This window comes from Mesocricetus auratus, unplaced genomic scaffold (genome assembly GCF_017639785.1).
Source record: "Mesocricetus auratus isolate SY011 unplaced genomic scaffold, BCM_Maur_2.0 Super-Scaffold_100009, whole genome shotgun sequence".
Lineage (NCBI taxonomy): Eukaryota > Metazoa > Chordata > Mammalia > Rodentia > Cricetidae > Mesocricetus > Mesocricetus auratus.
Window position 1 is genome coordinate 35,964,663 of NW_024429193.1, and position 18,081 is coordinate 35,982,743.

Genomic DNA, 18,081 nt, shown 5'->3' on the forward strand with positions numbered 1-18,081 from the left:
GGTTATAAAACTCACATAATATACAAGAATTCATAAAGTATCTGAGTTTTATATTAGCTAATTTCAAACACACACAATATACTTCAGTATATTATGGCAAATAGATGGGCGACTCATCTTCATCCGCCTACGTATGATCCTAAGGTGGTTCTTAAAATATTTTGTGGTACTGAAAGATGTTGTAAACACTACATAAGAATGTCAACTTGTGCCAGTGAAATGGTTCAGCTGGTAAAGACACTTGCCCAATAAGCCTGGTTACCTGAGTTCAAGTCCTGGAGACCATGTAAAAGTGGAGGAGAGAATGTGGACTCCATAGATTCTTCTCTGTCCTCCCCTCACATGCTGTGGTATGCATGTGTCTCATCACACATACATATACTACAACCCTCATATATGTCAGTAACAAATTACAAAGCAATCAATACTAACCCACGAGGTATCACCATGCATGTGTTTATGGAAGGGTATTTTCAACATGGTAGGTTAGAAGGCTGAAGGGCTGACATCTGAAATATGACCACGTGAGAAAGAGCGAGGAGAGAAGGAGGACACAGCCCCAGGGAGAAGGTCGTTCAAACAAAAGGGTGCAAGAGGGAGTGGGTCACAGCTTGTGCTCCAGAAGCAGACAAAAGGGCAAGAAAGTAGCAGCCAGCTCAATCATGGAGTTTCAAGGACTGGAGATAAAGTGTAACAGGAAGTCAGCTAAAGACTAAGCAAAGCATGATCTCATTTATTCCTTAAAACACCACTCTGGATTCTTTGTGGTGAATGTACTTAAGGAAAACCTTATGAAAAAAAAATTCTAAATTTTGATTAGTGTTATTCAGCACTCAGGGTTTATCAGATGATAGGAGGAACTCATTACTACAGTTCTTTCCAAGGTAGATAACACATTTCTCCAAGGATACGTCAGTGTGCATAAACAGTATTTGACTGTTCGTGTCTTAACCCTTCAATTAACAAAAGAAATTCAGCCTTTATTTGGTACAGTTTAAATCCAATGACTGGCTGGGATATATTAGGGCAGTTAATGGTAAAGTGACCTTGCTTGATTCAAAGGGTAACTTATGTGGATGAGAGCCACTGATCAAGATACTTATAATTTCTCTGTCTAAGAAATTTGAAAAAGTCAAATTCAACAAAACATCTGAGAGATCTTGTTCAAATGCAGATTCTGATTCAAAAGTCTACATTACTTACAGGCTACCAGAACAGTGGTATAGTGACTAGTCCAAAGACCATGCATTGGGAAGAAAGGACTTTCTAAGCTTCTGTTTTTGCATCAGTAAAATGAGCTAAAAATATGTTTACCTAACAGGACCTCTGAGAACTAGGTAAGTTCATGTAGATAGAAGTCTTAATACAGAGAGTTATGTATTCAATCTTAGCTATTATCAGCTATGAATTGAGATGAAGGTTTTATAAATTGTTTATTTTATAAACCTGCAAGCTAATAATCAAAATTTGATAAACAAATGATTTACAACTTTAAGAGCTCAAAACAAAAAGTTCTTCATTGAGATAGAACCTTTCCTCAACTGAATCCACTGAAAAGTTCAGAATCTACATATTAATATCGCCTATCTAAAGAAATATATTAAAATTTTAGGTTACATGCCTTGCTTTTCCCACTCCTGTCATGTTTTCCAGCCTAGGCTGATTCCCACAAGTGTAGCATCAGGTATGGATACAGGGAACTTTAACAGAGTGCCTCTGTGGACCAGAACAGCCTAGGGGTAGGAAATGTGACTCAAAAGTAGGAAGAAAGTCCTGGTTTCTCTTTCCATCTTCTGCCCCACTCCTCTTATAAGCCCAACTCTTTGGGGGCACAAACCTGTAGCAATGATGGCAGTTACAGGAACCGAACAGATCTCAAAGCCTGAAATGAATCCTCCTTTGGCTTTCATTTTCCTCTTTACCCCTGCACCCCCCCACCCACCTCCTCCGTTTAATGATTAAGAATTGCTGGCTCTAACTTTCTGGAAGGCAGAAAAGTAGACACTTCAGCTTCCCAGTCAGACCAAGGTGTCAGGCACAAAGCCAGGAGGGTGAACCTACCTAACTTCAAATGGCCATGCACACTTTAAAACACTTTAGGACCCAGAGTCACACAACACTGAAAATACCTAGGATAACATTCAAAGTGTGTTGTGGAATGCTGTCCTCAGGGCATGACCTGAACTCTCAGCAGCTGTGATTCCCCTCCCCCCCCAAAGATATACAGGCAGTTAACAGTTGCTGGGGGTGGGTGGGGGTGGGGCACTCACCAGGCCCTTCACCTAGAGGTCATATAAGCAGTCAACAGCTGCTGGGGTAAAAGACTCCTTAGTCCTCCGTGGTTTAGCTTCTATGGGTGCCCATCCTCCTATAAGTAACCCCACTTAAACAGACTGGTTCACTCATCTAGACCCCAGTGTTCCTTTGGCAGTTACTTTGGCAGGGATGGGCAAACATCTGCTACTGCTGCTGACTTCCCAGAAAAAGTTAATGCACAAAATTTTACATCACTTAAAAAGACAGATATCAACCTGAGGGAACTCAATACCAGGATGGAGCCCCTGTAGCAGTTGTTATAATGGGCTGTAGAAGTAAGAGAAGAGCTGGACAGATGGGGAAGTGCTTGTCTTGAAGTTAAGCCCCAGAACTCACTTTATAAAACAAACAACAGGTATGGTGGAAAGGAAGAAGGAACAGATCTCAGAGGTTTGATGACTAGCCACCCCTACCTACTCAGTGAGACCCTGGTCAATGGTTCCCCAAGGAATGATTCCCCTCTGGTATCACATACTCAATATACAAAGGGACAAATTCAAAAAAGGAAGTTCTAGTACTGATAAATAAAATTTCCAAAACAAAGTTACTGAAGGACTATATTGGAAAAGGAAAATAACAAAGGAGAGGTAATCAAAAGGACAACATAATACTCCTCATTTTACAACAGGATTATATGTCAACAACTCATTTACTATTCTGATAAAATACGGTAAAGCTGAAAAACTTAAGAGTTAAGTTGGGGACTGCATTTTAATTAATACATATGTATATACACATATACATATGTAACAAGAAAGAGGCAAGGAAGAGTATATCGGACAGTCTGGAGGGAAGAAAGGGAAGGAGGAAATAATATATTATCTCAATTAAAATAATAGAAAAGCAAACAAATACCGTCCCCCCACAAGAATAAAGATAGTGTGGTGAGGTTTTTAATGTGTATATATATTTTAGTAAACATATACCTACTACAATTCACATTGAGTATAGGAGCTAACATGGTGCTGTGTTTTTTGCATTTAGATTGAAGTACTAAAGTTGATTTTTAGAGGACTGGGTAAAAATAATACAAAGCTATGCACACTGGCATGCTTGTGTAATCCTAGTTCTTGGGCAGTATAAGAAGAGCTGCAAGTTTGAGACAGCAAGACCCTGTCTTCAAAATAAAAGTTTTAAGTATATACTTTTTCCTCCATATCCATGAGGACTCCCTAGCCAAATCATGGATAGTTAAGTCTCTTATAGAAAATGGTATATTTGTAGTTAGCATATGCTTACCCTCCCACAAGATCTATCTCTAGATTACGTATAATAACTATTAATGCTACACAAACACATTGTGAACAGCTATAACATAAGGGATGGCAATGTGGAAAGATTTGTATATATTCAATAAAGAAGAAATTTTTATTTCTATTTATTGTTGAAGCCAAAGATTTGGAATTCACATCTATGGAGGCAACTGATAACTGCAGATACACAGCAAGCATGTCTGCATTTCAATTCCTAGTTCAGTAACTACAAATTTAGAAAGAATTAACCCCCAAAGATGAATTAAGTAAACAAGTTGGAAGTTGATAAACAGTTTGGATAAATTAAAACAATCCCAATAGACAAAAATAGATGAAAGGAGTTATAAATAGGTTCGAAATAATATGGTAGGTCTATATCTGACCCGTGTTTACATTAAACCTGAATGATCTAAACACTCAAAAAACTGTCAAGAGATGTTTAAAAATCAACACTAAAGTCAATGCTATTTGTAGCTACATAAGAAACTCATTTTAAATATGTTTAAAAATAGAAGGGAAAGGGGCTGGAGAGATGGTGCAGCCAGCAGTTAAGAGCACTTGCTGCTCTTGCAGAGGACCAGGGTTCAATGCTCAGCACCAACATAGTGGCTTGCAATCATTTGTAATGCCTGTTCCAGGAGATTCAATACCCTCTTTTTTTTTTTATTTCTGTGGACACTAGACACACATGTGCTACACATACATACATACATACATACATACATACATACAAGTAAAATATGTACACATAAAAACCACTCAAAAATAAGAGGGAAAAATATACCATGTTCAAAGTAATTAAAAGTAAACTGAAACAGTTGTTTCATATCAACACTAAAAAGCAGAGTAACAAGCAAGGGAATTTACCAGGATAAAGAGATTGTGCTTGAGGCCAGGCATGGTGGCACACACTTTTAATCCCTGCACTTGGGAAGCAGAGGCAGGGCATATAAGAAATTAGGCTGAGCAAGTCTCGGAAAGCAAGACAGAATGCAGCTTCCTTGATATTGGTCTACAACCTCTAAGGCAAATAACCTTTTCCTCCCCAAGCTTATTCCAGGCACTGTTTTATCTGAGCAACAGAAAATCAAAGTAGGAAAGAGACATTTCAAAAAAGGAAAGATCAATCTACTATGATGGTGTAACATTTGTTAATGTAGAAGCAACTAGCAGCAGATTTCAAAATACACAAAGCAAAAGCTGTTGAGGATCTCTAAACCTCTCTCAGTAGCCAGACAGTTAAATACAACTAATCAATAATACAGAAGAAATAAATTACAACACAGACTAAAGAACTGATACGTATGCACAAAACACCATAAAGGAATACACATTCTTTTGAAAGGACATTCATGGAACATTCATAATTGATCTTTTCAAAGCACTTTTTAATTTCATTGTTTTTTCCTCTTTATTTTTTTCAATTTTATCAAATTCTGCTCTCCTTTTTGTTTTGTTTTTTAAAAAGCAAAGAAAAAAGTTGATACTGGGTCAATTTTAAAAAATGTAACAAATTTAAGAAGCCTGAAATCATACAATTAGTTTCTCCTTCCACAACAGAATTAAACTAGAAGTCATTATAAGAAAGAACAGCTTGAAAATACTCAAATACTCAGAAAAACAAACAAGAAGCTTTTACATTATTCATTGTTCAAAAGGGAACCTAGAAAAACACACTTCAGAATGTGTGGGCTGTAGAGAAGTCACCTTCAGCAGGTACCTGAACCATTTAAGACTTCACTGTAGAGACACAGGGAGGATTCAATGAAGAGCAGTCATGAAAGTTAAAAGACAAAGACAAACAGCAAGCAAAAGCCAGTGAAACTGGAAAAAAATCAACTAAGAAATTTTCCAGTAATGAAATGTATAAATTTCGTGCAAGATTGGGGGAGTGTGTGCACAAATTAAGAATGAAAGCTGAAAGGAATCAATTCTATGCAAGCCATAAGCTACCAAACTTCACCTACAAAATAATTAACTTGAATGCATCAAAAGAAATGACTGTAGAAAAACTTCTTCTAAATTTTCAACCCTAGATACCATACATGCTGCTAGATAAGAAATAATACCAATTTGATAGACCCTTCCCCCCCAATAACAGTTAAGAATATCATCTCACCTCATTTTATGAAAGCAGATTACCCAAACCAAAACAAAAGGCAATAAAAGGGGAAGAGAGGGAAAATGAGGATAATGAAGGAGAAAAGGGAGAAAGATAGGAAGGGAGAAAAGGAGATAAACTACATGATCACATAGAATAATATAGACAGGAAAAACTCAGCAAACACAAAAGTAAATTCAATCCACACCTCACACAAAAATGAACTCAATATGGACTATATAAGTGTCAAACTCTATAATTATTAGTACAAAACAAAGGGGGAAATTCTATGACCTTGGGGTAAGTGATATACTCTTAGACACAGATCAAAAGTATGAGCCAAACAAGATAGACCCAGTAAAATAAGAAACTTTATCCTACAAGACACTGCTAAAAACATAATAAAGCTTTCAAATGGGAAAAAATATATAACATAAAAAACATACCTACAAAAACAAATACAATGAAAAATTAAAATAGTCAAATTATAAATAAGCCATTGAAACGATTTTTAATGTAGTATAAAATTCTAATTAAAATATAAATCCATCACCTGCCCTATCCCTTATTCAGAAACACAAGTGAAAACCAAAATTAGATCTCTACCACACACCTATTGGAGCAGCTAAGCATGTCACAATGTCACATACACTGAACAAGAATTCTCAGCTGATTAGAGTCACTCTGGAAAATGTCTTGCAGTTTCTTATTGAGTTAATCATGCATTTGACAGTTGAACCACTTCTATATAGTCTCCAAAATATGAGAATGTTAAAATATGTTAAACTATGTTCAACAAAAGCCTATGAACAAGTATTTTTGGAGCTTTATTCATAATGCCCCTAAACTATAAACAGCACTAATGTCCACCTGTGAATGAATAAACACTGTGATACAGTAGGCTGTTTCAAAAGGTTAAGTCCATTTGTAACACTCTATGGAAAAGTTGGAAACCATGTAGATACAAAAAAGCTTATTCTAACATTTTTATAGATAATTAACCGGATGGAGAAGACATCAGTACTACTAGGGATTAGGTGTATGTGTACTGACAACAGATGGGCAACACTGAGTGATAAAAATATGGTTCCTGATTGTGTTGGCAGTTAACAGATACAATATATATGTATTTATATATATGTAAATAACTGTCATCTACATGCCAAAAGGGTCTGTAAACAATTTCAGGACATAAAATTAAAATGTGATGTAGGATGGTTTGTATTTACATGAATCATTTTTGGTTCAGTTTTACCAGACCTTGTCTCAACAAAAAGAAAGAAAAAGTTCTATGAGTCTCAGAATTTAAATTTCTCAGCAACCAAAACTCATCAGATCCCAAGACTTTTTCCCTGTTGCCTTCAAATAATGAAGAAACAACTCACAGCTTTAAGTGTAAGGTCACACTGGAAAACAAGTGTCCGAAGTTGTGTTAATATTTCTCTCTTGGTATTTTCTAGATCATTCCGTCGTTCTTCAACATTTGTTACACAGACTTTGTAGTGCTCATTTGCTTCTTCTACCTTCAAGAACATCACAGAAACAAACAACACTAATCACTAGAATTTACATTAAAAAAACAGTGTAGTTAAAGCTGTATTTAAAAAACTGCTAAGTGTATGAAAATTCTGAAATATTTTCATTTTAAATATAGTATTATGAAATATATTTTAAATAAGACAATTTAAAGATAAATAGCATTTTGGTTGGCAATTTAAGAACATTTGATTTTAGTTGCTGGGGTAATTTGCAATTACTATATTGTCTGTATATAAACATCTCCATTTCTATTTTAAAAAGCACTTCCTACTTATATTTACCATTTATCTTACAGAATTTGTCAAATTATACTTTATATGTACACAAATGATATAAAGCCTTGGTTTATTCTTGGCAGCAGGTGTGTAACACAGACTTGCCTAAAAAGTAGATTTTATAATCATATCTACAAAAACAAGAAACTACTATCCTAAGATACTTCTTTCACGAACTTGCAAGTATCCCAGCATAGGGCTTCTCAAAGTATGGATTCCTACCAGCAGCATCACTGTCACCTGAGGACTTGTGAGAAGTGACACTTGTCTGGGTCCCACTCTTGACCAGCTGAGTGAGAAACTCTGAGTGAGGCCCAGCAGCCTGAGTATGCTTTCCTGCTGGCCGCCTCCTGGGAAGGTTTGAAGCCAAATCTCTAAGCAGAATATACTGGTTCAAGTTGCACATAACAAAAATGTTACCTTTTGAAGAGCCTCTTCTTCCAGCCTCCGCTTTTTTTCTAATTGCTTGTTGAGGTTTTTTGCTAATCCAGCACTTGAACTTAGCTGCTCCTCTTCCGCACGAAACATGGAAGACTTTGCCTTTTCGTATTCATCTTGCCGCTGCATGCATAGCAATTTTGCCTTTTTGAGAGCTGTCTCTGTCTCGAGCTACACAGAAAAGAGCATTAAACAGATTACAAGGCAGCACTTTAGGGAACACGGAGTAAGACATGTGGTTTATTTACTGCAGGTGATTTTAGATGTCCACAAACAGGCATGTGAAACTCCAGGATAACACTAACCAATTTATTCTGCTGCTGCTTCCAAAGTTCTTTTATTTCTTTCCTTTGCTTTTCCATTTCATTCTTTCTCCCAAGTAGAGGCTATTAAGGATATTAAAAAGATGTAAGTTGTTTTATAAAGGTATGCTATGAAAAATATGCTGTGTATATTAATTTTTACCTGTACAAATTTGTTGGCTTGGAGAGCTGCAATTGTCTGTTGTAAAAGGTTGCTGCTGTGTATGTCATTGAGAAGAGCGTTGGTAAACAGAGACTGCAGTGGCATAAACTCCTAGAATTTAAAGTTGAAAGGTAGTTTTGTAATAGTACAGTAAGTACTAGAACCACTTACCTAATATGCTTAACTCAATCCGTAAATTTGACATGTTAGGAAAAAAAATGGTATTAAAGTTCTAGATAATCCCTGTTCTTCAAAAAGACAACTTTAGATTTTTCTCTAGTAAAATGACTATGTAAAGTGTCTATGTGAGAAAAACACTGGATTTATGAACTAGTTAGCAAAATTAGTTTCAAAATAAGTGTTTGTATAAAATTGTAAACACTCTAGTTTCATTCATAAGGAATAGTCATTTAAATTTAGTTTTTTTTCAATATATCTTTTTTTTCAGTGAACTGATTGGGAGGTTAACTGAATAATCTCTTATTATAGAACATGAGAAATTCATAGAACACTTACTTGTATTCCAATGCTGGATCTAGTTGCCTCTGCCAATTTTACAATATTCCTAGTGGACTCCAATTCTGAAAGGTTAAAAAGACAAAAATTAAAAATTTTCTCTATAGAGACACTCTAAAATTATTTGTGCTTCTTCGATTAAAAGGTAATCACACATATTTATATGTATCATGATATAAGGAAGCAATTCTTAATCTAACTACTCATCATAATCAACTGGGGAACTTGTTTTTTTTTTCTTTCTGAGACAAACTTTCTCTATGTAGTTTTGGAGTCTGTCCTGGAACTAGCTCTTGTAGACCAGGCTGGTCTAAACTCACAGAGATCCGCCTACCTCTGCCTCCTGGTGCTGGGATTAAAGGCATGTGCCACCACTGCTTGGCAAGGAACTTATTCTATGTCCCTCCAAATACGCCACATGTTCATAAGCAAATCTGCTGTGACCCTTAGGAAGGTTGCTAGAAAATAGGCATAACAAAATGTCTTGGCGCCTACTTTCCAAGTATCAGGGGGTTAGCTAAGAAAAAGGATATGAAAACAGCTGTAAAACTACTGAGCTGTTTTTGCCTTGCTTCTGTTCTTTCTGCTTGTGTATGCACTGTTGCTTTCCTCTCCTTTTACCTTTTAGATTATACTTCCTTACCCACTGTATTGAGACCTCTGAAAGGAAGAGTCAGTGTTGTCTTTGTGTGCCTATGTCTAGTAGCCTATAAAAAATGTTTAGGATGTGTATTTAGTATAAGAAAGCCTATGCAAGAAGAAATTCTATTTATTAAAATAACCATTAATTAGAAATCACAATCTTCTTTTTGTTTTGTTTTTGTTTTTTGAGACAGGGTTTCTGTGTATTGTCTTAGAGGCTGTCCTGGGACTCGCTCTGTAGACTAGGCTGGCTTCAAACTCACAGAGATCCACCTGCCTCTGCCTCCCAAGTGCTGGGATTAAAGGCTCGCGCCACCAACACCTGGCTAGAAATCACAATTCTTACAGTCTTCAGAAAAGGAATCACAAACAAGTTAGCTCTAATGTTTCCAAGTTAATCAGATGCTCTAACAGAGAACTCACCCAAGTTGAGCTTTTTTTCAACCCATGACACTATGTTCTTGGTATATTTTGACCATGTTTTAGCATATGACAAAGCCAATTCTATAGAGTCAGTGTTCTTTAACAGCAAGTTGTCCAGTTCTATAGGGGAGAAATTTCCTAAAAACACAAACATCAAAATAAGTACATGTTACATATGAGTACATAATAATTCTAAAAAAGAAGTACTTGGACCTTTAGAAGTTAATCAACAAAAACTAGTTAAAAATTCAAAGGATAAGTCTATAAAAGGGAATTGTTTATACTTAAAATTATACTGTACTTTGAATCTTGAAAAATTTATTTATTTTTATATTATGTGCGTGTATGTTTTGTGGGCACCATATGCATACTGGTGACCACAGAGCCAGAAATTTGAGTCAAATCCCTGAAACTAACTAGAGGGATAGATGATTGTGAACTGCCATGTGGGTGCTGGAAACCTACCCCAGATCCTCTGCAATAGTGAGTGTTCTTAACCACTAAGCCACCGTATCTCCAGTTCTGGTACTTTTATATTAATATATATTTCTATTGTTTGTTGAGTTACAATCTATAATTATGATATGTTTACACCATCACACCATCAAGCAAGATTTCTCTTTATACATACACACATTTCTTTTTTAGTTTTTTTTGAGACAGGGTTTCTCTGTATAGCCCTAGCTGTTCTGGAACTCACTCTATAGTTCCAACTCAGAAATCTGCCGACCTCTGCCTCCTCTGAGTGCTGGGATTAAAGGCGTGTGCTACCGCCACCACCCAGCTTTCTTTAAGTTTTATATGTATATAACTTTTGGTAGCATTTTATATTAAATATACTAGATTACCAAGTACAAAAAGATTAAGCAATACAAAATACTTATTGAAAGAAAATGCAAAATATACACTAAAATCCCAAACACTACCTTTTTCACTGGGTAAGTCCATTGAGTCCACAGAAATGTTTTCAAAAGACTTAATACATGGAAGAAAACAAATTTAAGATTAGAGCAGAAAACAACAAATTGCTGCTTCCAAAATCTGTTCTTGATTTCATTACTCTGACATAATTCCTGCTAAAGAATTTCAAGTATTTAAAACTCAAAGGGCCTAAGTATCTGCTTAAATACCACAACACTGCAAGAATTATAGATCCCAAGATTCAACAATGAACAAATTCATTTAATCTGATTAGTTAAAAATCAATGAATCCATATGAAACCTCAAATTCTACAGATCCAAAAAGGTTCAGATGTTAAAGAAGCAGTTACAATAGATTTCAAACTTAAGAGAATACCCAGCCACCTTTTTCTATTTTATCACAGGTATACATGTCTTTTTCAAGTTTTTTAGGCAGCTTAGTATACAATTTCCTGTGATAAAAATGCCATGCATATTATACGAATGCATAGAGATCTGCCTGCCTCTGCCTCCCCAGTGCTGAGACTAAAGGTGTGTGGCTAAATAAATTCTTAGAGAAATCTGATCTACATGACTATGCAATAGAGGCTGTGCAGATTCAATGCAAAAGGGATCAAAGACACCAGGGTCTAAAGTTCACTTCTACTAGGTGTATGACATGGGACTGCACACTTACGCTTGCCTAACCTTACTTAGTTTGCCCTTCTATATAAAGAGGATAGAAAGCTATCGTCTATGTCCATCTCTGGTCTCCACCTGCTCATACATATACCCACACCTATCTCCCCAACCCTCCCCAGAAACGTTCCTCACTGAAGTTTTGGACCATGTAACATCGATTCATGAATAGTTGGGCTGTTTTCTTAATATCAGCAAAAGTATAACCAAACTATTATTGCTCCAGAAGCTGACCATTTTATTATATAAGACGAACTAATCTTCTTTGTTTAGCCTCAAAATGGTAAGGTAATCTATAAAGTTTACCATCAGATTAATACCAAGACCCATATTAGGAAGCAGCTATGATAGCAAGTTAAAAATATTAGAGATTTTGTTTTCACAAGACTGGGCCTACCTTACTTCCTCGAGAAACAGGCAGTCGCAGTACTGAATCATTGCCCACATCTCCCATAAGGAAGTTTGTGAGGCTATCCAGACAGGTTAAGAAAAGCACAGAAATAAAAAGACAAGTTATTACATGTCTCTGTCTCTTACCTTCAATCTAGATCTAGAATAGTTTTAAGAAACACCTAGGAATCTCAGCACACAAAGAAAACAGAGTGTTCTGCAAATGGAGGTTGCTGCTAAGAGCTCTACAGATACTTGAAATAGTTAATAAAGTGACACAAAAGGCAGCATTTACCAAGGTGTGATGATATGTGATAGTACTTAATATTTTACTTTCCACATATCCTACAAATGCATGAACTATATATTCTCACTAAGACATTCAGGTGCACTAACTTAAATGATAGTCTTTACTTACATATTTCCAAAGGTAAATGCCAAAGTTTCAATGGAGGAAAACACTTCTTGAAATAGATAGTTTTTATTTTCTTCATTAACTTCTGTAAAGTTCACAGCTATAAGCAAAGATCAGTTGTAGTAAGTGGAAGAAAATACATTTTATACAAGATTTATACAAAACTCTTTTAATCACTATCTCTTCAAAAAACATTAAAATGTTCAGAAATTTACAATCTATTATACAAAATGGACAAGACATGTATATTCCATATTAAGGAAATCATGCAAAAGCATCAGTTTGCATAGAAGCAGCTGAAATTGCAAGCTGATTACTGTGTGCATTTTATAATCCAACACATCTAAAAAGCGACTCTGTGAAACTAACCAGTTTTAGGAGTCAGAGTCCATGCTGTACCTGACCTCTTTGTGGAGTGTTCTGTATTATTTTTTACATTTTTAAAAACAATTAAAGAAGATGCTGGCCCAATGGAGTCACTATGAAGTGTAAACTACACTATGAAGTATCAACTACCAACAACTGGAGTCATATACATTCCTCATACCATAGAATGTATGACATTAACATCACGTCTAAAAAGCAGTATTTTAGAGAATTTACACGCCTATTTATACATGCTGTATTTCCTGTCAACAGGCTCCTGGGTTCTGAAGTACAGGTTAACTAACATAGCTGTTTTTGTTTACAGTAGGGATAGCCTGACATTTTGCATTTTGTTAATAAATATTAGGAAATACAACCTGAAAATGTTCTTATTTTAGTCTTTTTCTGCACACTCTGGTCCCTGCACTGCCAGTCCTGCAGTGCTCTGCTTACAAAAAGACAGGTGAGGAGGCCAGAAAGCCACCCTCCCCTTTACAGCTATTTTAAGTCTTGGCGGAGTTTGGAAATAGTTATATCACCAAAGATTCAGGTCTCATAGGTCTTTATTTTTTCACAAGTTGATTCAAATATGCAAACATGGTTAGAAAGCAAGAACTTCTGAAGTTACAACCAGAATTGTTGGAAAATACACCTTTGTAGACGATGAGGTAAAGACACTTTCAAATTCCACCTTTCAAATTCTTCTAAACATCCCTTATAAAAAGAGAAAAACTTAAGAATCAACCAGTGCAAATAATAAGGTTTCTAGACCTTTAACCCGGTCAAGGTGGAGAAACCAATTCTACTTCTTCCTAAAATAACTAAAAACAAACAAAACAAAATCCTGTACAAAAGTAAAGATAAACCATTTTGAAGACATGAGATTATTAGGCAACAAAAGGCAGCAGTCTTTTTGTTGCTGTTTTTTCAAAACAGGGTCTGGGTTTCTCTGTGTAGTCCTGGCTGTCCTGGGACTCACTCTGTAGAGCAGGCTGGCCTTGAGTTTGGAGATCTGCCTGCCTCTGCCTTTTGAGCACTGGGATTAAAGGTATGCGCCACTATGCCCAGCTAACAAGTAGTGATTTTTGACAGATGAGAAACTAACCATGATAAGTTTACAATTGCTTTAGTTTACTGCCTAATATTACACAAAGTAGATTTCCAAAGGATACGTCCAGAGGTATTTTTTAGAATGTTATAATCTGAAGGATCAGTTAAGCAGGACATAACAATTTTATAATTTGTGTACATATTTATGAATGTATAGAGCTGAAAAATTCAAAAAGCAAAATCTGACATAACCACAATGAAAAGTGAATACATTTCCAGTGACAGAATCTTAATACTCCTCTCAATAAGTGACAGAAAATACAAAATAAGGATAACAGAATACTGAATGATACGAATCAACCAAATTGACATGACAGACATTTTGTACAACTCTACCCAGGAGCAAAATATTCAAGACAAAGTTCCTACCAAGTGGCTATTTAGTAACGCAGCCATTATTAGTAATAATAAATATTACTATTCAAATTATTCAAAATATACTCCCTGACTACATAGAATCAGATTAGAAGTAACTGAAAAATGTTTTGAAAAATTCTTGAATACTTAGAAATTAAATAGCATATGTCTACATAGCCCATGGGTCAAATACAAAGAGAGAAATTAGAAGGATTTTGAACAGAGTGGAAATTAATACACAGAACATCAGAATCTGTATTGGAGAAGTGACACCGGCAAAGAGAAGAATCCCAATGGGACAAGCATTATCCTGACTGTGGCAATGGTTTCACAACATTGTCCATGCAGCAGCACTTATTAAACAGGAGCAACCTGCTGTCTATCAACTAGACCTCAATAAAACCACTTTTAATTTTTCATTGGAAAGTACCATCCCAATTTTTGTAATTATCCCCTCTTCTTATATAGGTTTATCTTTTCATGACATTAAGTGCGATTGGGAGGCACAAATCATTATCATAATGACTGTAAAAGTAATGATAAGGTATTTATTTTGAACCATCTTTCTTGTCTTCCTTCCTCCTTGAACAAGGTTTCAGTCGCCCAATGAGAGTTCCAGTGGATGCCTTTCCCTCCTTTTCAAAGCTGCTCTGTATGAGATTCTAATGCTCCTGCTCAGTTTCAAAAGTCTTTGGACAATAATTTATCTTCTCATTCTGTTTCTTCAGAACCTTGTACCAACATTACTCTTTGGGTTTACAGTCTGCTGTAAATGTTCGGGTTTACAGTCTGCTGAAGGAAGCCACAGACCATAGAGAAAGGAATAAAAATGCCTGTGTCCCCATAAAACTCCATTTGGCCCTCAAGCTCTCACTGATGACTCCTACCTAAGTAAGAAGGTAGGTTCTACAACAGCCTACCTAGGCTACATCTTAACTCTCTCTCTTACTATACATGAAACATTATCATCTCTAGTCTCAGTTTCCTCATTTATAAAATAGATTAACTATAACTTCAGAAGGTGTGATGGGAACTAATGACCTTGGAAAACTATGATCAAATAGCACTATCAGCATCAACTCTCCATCAGTGAAAAGTGAAAGCTTTCTTTACATTAGTCTTCAAACCTCTCAGGACACTTCAACTCCTTATCTGCTGAGGGAGCTGATCTTACAGGATTATTAATCTCAGGATTGTAACCATTATGTTAGGTCATCCAGGTAAAGAGCTTAACAACCTAAATAATATTAGCTATACTTACTAGTCATTGCAAAATTAACCACTTCCTCCCATCATGAAATATTCAACTCTCTTAAAAGTTATTTATTATAATTCATGGAAGAATAAAGCTTTGGAGTTTCAGACAAGGGTTCAAATCTGAACTTGCCCATTTCCAGGGTTTGAAAGATTATCTGAATTTACTTTTTTTCCATGCCAAAGATAGAATGAGAAACAAACATTAAGTCTGGAATTCAGTAGATATACGCACCCTACCTCCATTCTGTACCCATCTGTGGACAATCTACCCTCGTGCGGACAGATCTCATCTCAGACTGCTCCCTACCTCCGTTCTGTACCCATCTGTGGACAATCTACCCTCGTGCGGACAGATGTCATCTCAGACTGCTCCCTCTGCACCTTACTGGTCCAGTGGGCTTCATCACTTCACCACTTGTCTAGGTGCGCATGCTACAGACAACATTAACAACAGCTTCTTTCACATGTTTCTTCCACTTTCCTCTTGCTTTTCCTCTACATTGCTTACTTAGCTCAGAGTTCTGTTTCTAAAATGTTTCCTTTCCTTTCATTCCTACTACTATTGGCTTCATTGAAAAGCACACACTTTGGGCCTCTCTAAGCTTTAGATTTTAATTTAACAAATAATACCATAAAAACTTTGGGAAAAAAGATTGAGAGACTAGTGGAACATCAGAGTAAGGAAGGCCACTCTAATAACTAAAACTCACAAACTATCACAAAAAAGACTGACACTTTAGAAATGCAAAAAGAAACCAAAACATAAAGCACAGAATGAGTAAAGTTATAACCTACAGTGAATAGCTAATGTTAGAAATACAAAGAGTTTCTATAAATTATTCATATTTGAAAAATATCAAATACCAAGAGAAAATCAGGAAATAGACTAATTTAAATAAAAGGATGTACAAAAATGACTCTTGAAACATACTTAATTGCACTCAAAATGGAGAAATTGCAGACCAAACCTATACCACACATGAGTTTTCATACCAGCCTGGGTAACAAGTATTGATTTCTAGCACTGCTGGCAGAGGCAGGGGAATCAATCAGTTCCTGTCATACTACCACAGGCAGGGCCTGGGAGGACATCTGGCAGTACCAAAAACTACAAGCACACAAGCTCTTTCAATGCCATGTAGTAGGAATTCACAGGGCCTAGCAGAGAAGCCTCAGCAGGAAACAATGTTAACATCTACTAGGATGAGCTACTTAAGCTACAGCCCATCAGCATTATGTATAACCATGCAGTTTTGAAAAAAAAAATCAATTAAAAAAACCAAAGAACTGAGAAACATTTTATGTGCAGACAAATGAGTAAGTAGTAGGATGCCATCATTTGTATAGCAAAAGGCTAAAAAGGAGAACTGTACATGTTTGCTTGTTTACGAGTATAATGTATCTCTGGAAAGATTCAAAAGAAATCAGTGACAGCCATGGTCTATCCAGGTCTACAACGAATGGCTAAGGTCTGAAAAAGCAAGCTTCACTACTGAATACCCTCTGGAGCCATCTGCACTTTGAACTGTAAGAATGAACTACATGTTGAAAAATTAGGTTTTCAGAACAGAAAGATGAGGCTTCAAAAATGTGTGTATAATTAAGGTTTGTTCTTTTTCTCGTTGCCAATTTATGAATACAGGGCAATATATTGACGAAAAACACAAAAATTTCTTTTCATTCTTATTACCAATGAAACTGACCTAAACAGTTGAAAATACTAAGTACATCATAAATTACTGACGTCTGAAGACTCTTTATCTGCTTCAAAAATAGGCTGTATCTCTCTTACCATATTGCAAATATTTTGTCAACTGAACTTCCTGCTTGGAAACAGAAAAAGACACAGGAACTACAAATCACTGCCAGAATGAATGGGAGAAAGCTAAGCTAAGAATTTTTCTTTTAAAGTTATTACAAGGTAAATTCCATGCTTACAGAAAAAAAAAAAGGTAATGGAAAGATTCTGTTTTAGAACAAGATACACTATGTGAATTTAACCTGTGGCAACATAAACAAGGCTACACAGCCCTGGAGTTATTATGTGTAATGTTTTTAGTTTCTTTTTAATTTGTTTTAAACAGTCTGACAATTCTGAAAATTGCTATTTGACAGTTAATGCACCAAAAAAAAGATAGCTATTCAGTCACTAAGGTTTTTAAAAATGTAAGACCGTACTGTGTTCTAGATGACTCCTACACTCCTACACTTTTCTGATCCGGTAGTTTCTCTTAAAGTTTTTCCCCAAGTGAAGGAAATAGGAATGTGCAAAGACGAAGTATAAATACAATTACCGTTGGCACTTACATACATTCAGAGAAATGGTTTCTACCTATTCCTTGCCTTCGCTGGCTTTGGAAACTAAATTTCTATTAAATAAATTCTGATTTAACCTTACTTTATAAGTCACTCAATATTTTTGGAGGGTCTTAAAAACAAAACAAAACCCTTTTTTAACATTTCCTGATTTCACTGGAATCCCAACACCTTCTTAACATTTTCTGGTTTCACTGGAATCCTAACAACCCCCCCTCCTTTTTTTAAACATTCTCTGGTTTCACTGGAATCCTAACCCCCTTTTATTTAAACATTTTCTGGTTTCACTGGAATCCTAACACC

The 18,081-nt window shown here is 35.9% G+C and overlaps 1 protein-coding gene across 6 annotated transcripts in view; it reads right to left on the bottom strand.

Annotated features, from left to right (window-relative positions):
• Arhgap29 (Rho GTPase activating protein 29) overlaps positions 1–18,081 on the bottom strand; it is a 64,334-nt gene that overhangs the window by 15,679 nt on the left and 30,574 nt on the right. For all 6 annotated transcript variants that reach the window (XM_040751939.1, XM_040751941.1, XM_040751940.1 and 3 more), the window contains 9 exons: positions 12,376–12,472; positions 11,965–12,037; positions 10,895–10,943; positions 9,969–10,106; positions 8,904–8,968; positions 8,388–8,498; positions 8,228–8,308; positions 7,905–8,093; positions 7,056–7,193 (listed from right to left, as the gene is read on the bottom strand). In XM_040751939.1, the coding sequence (XP_040607873.1) occupies positions 7,056–7,193; positions 7,905–8,093; positions 8,228–8,308; positions 8,388–8,498; positions 8,904–8,968; positions 9,969–10,106; positions 10,895–10,943; positions 11,965–12,037; positions 12,376–12,472 (941 nt within the window). The remainder of the gene's footprint in view (positions 1–7,055; positions 7,194–7,904; positions 8,094–8,227; positions 8,309–8,387; positions 8,499–8,903; positions 8,969–9,968; positions 10,107–10,894; positions 10,944–11,964; positions 12,038–12,375; positions 12,473–18,081) is intronic.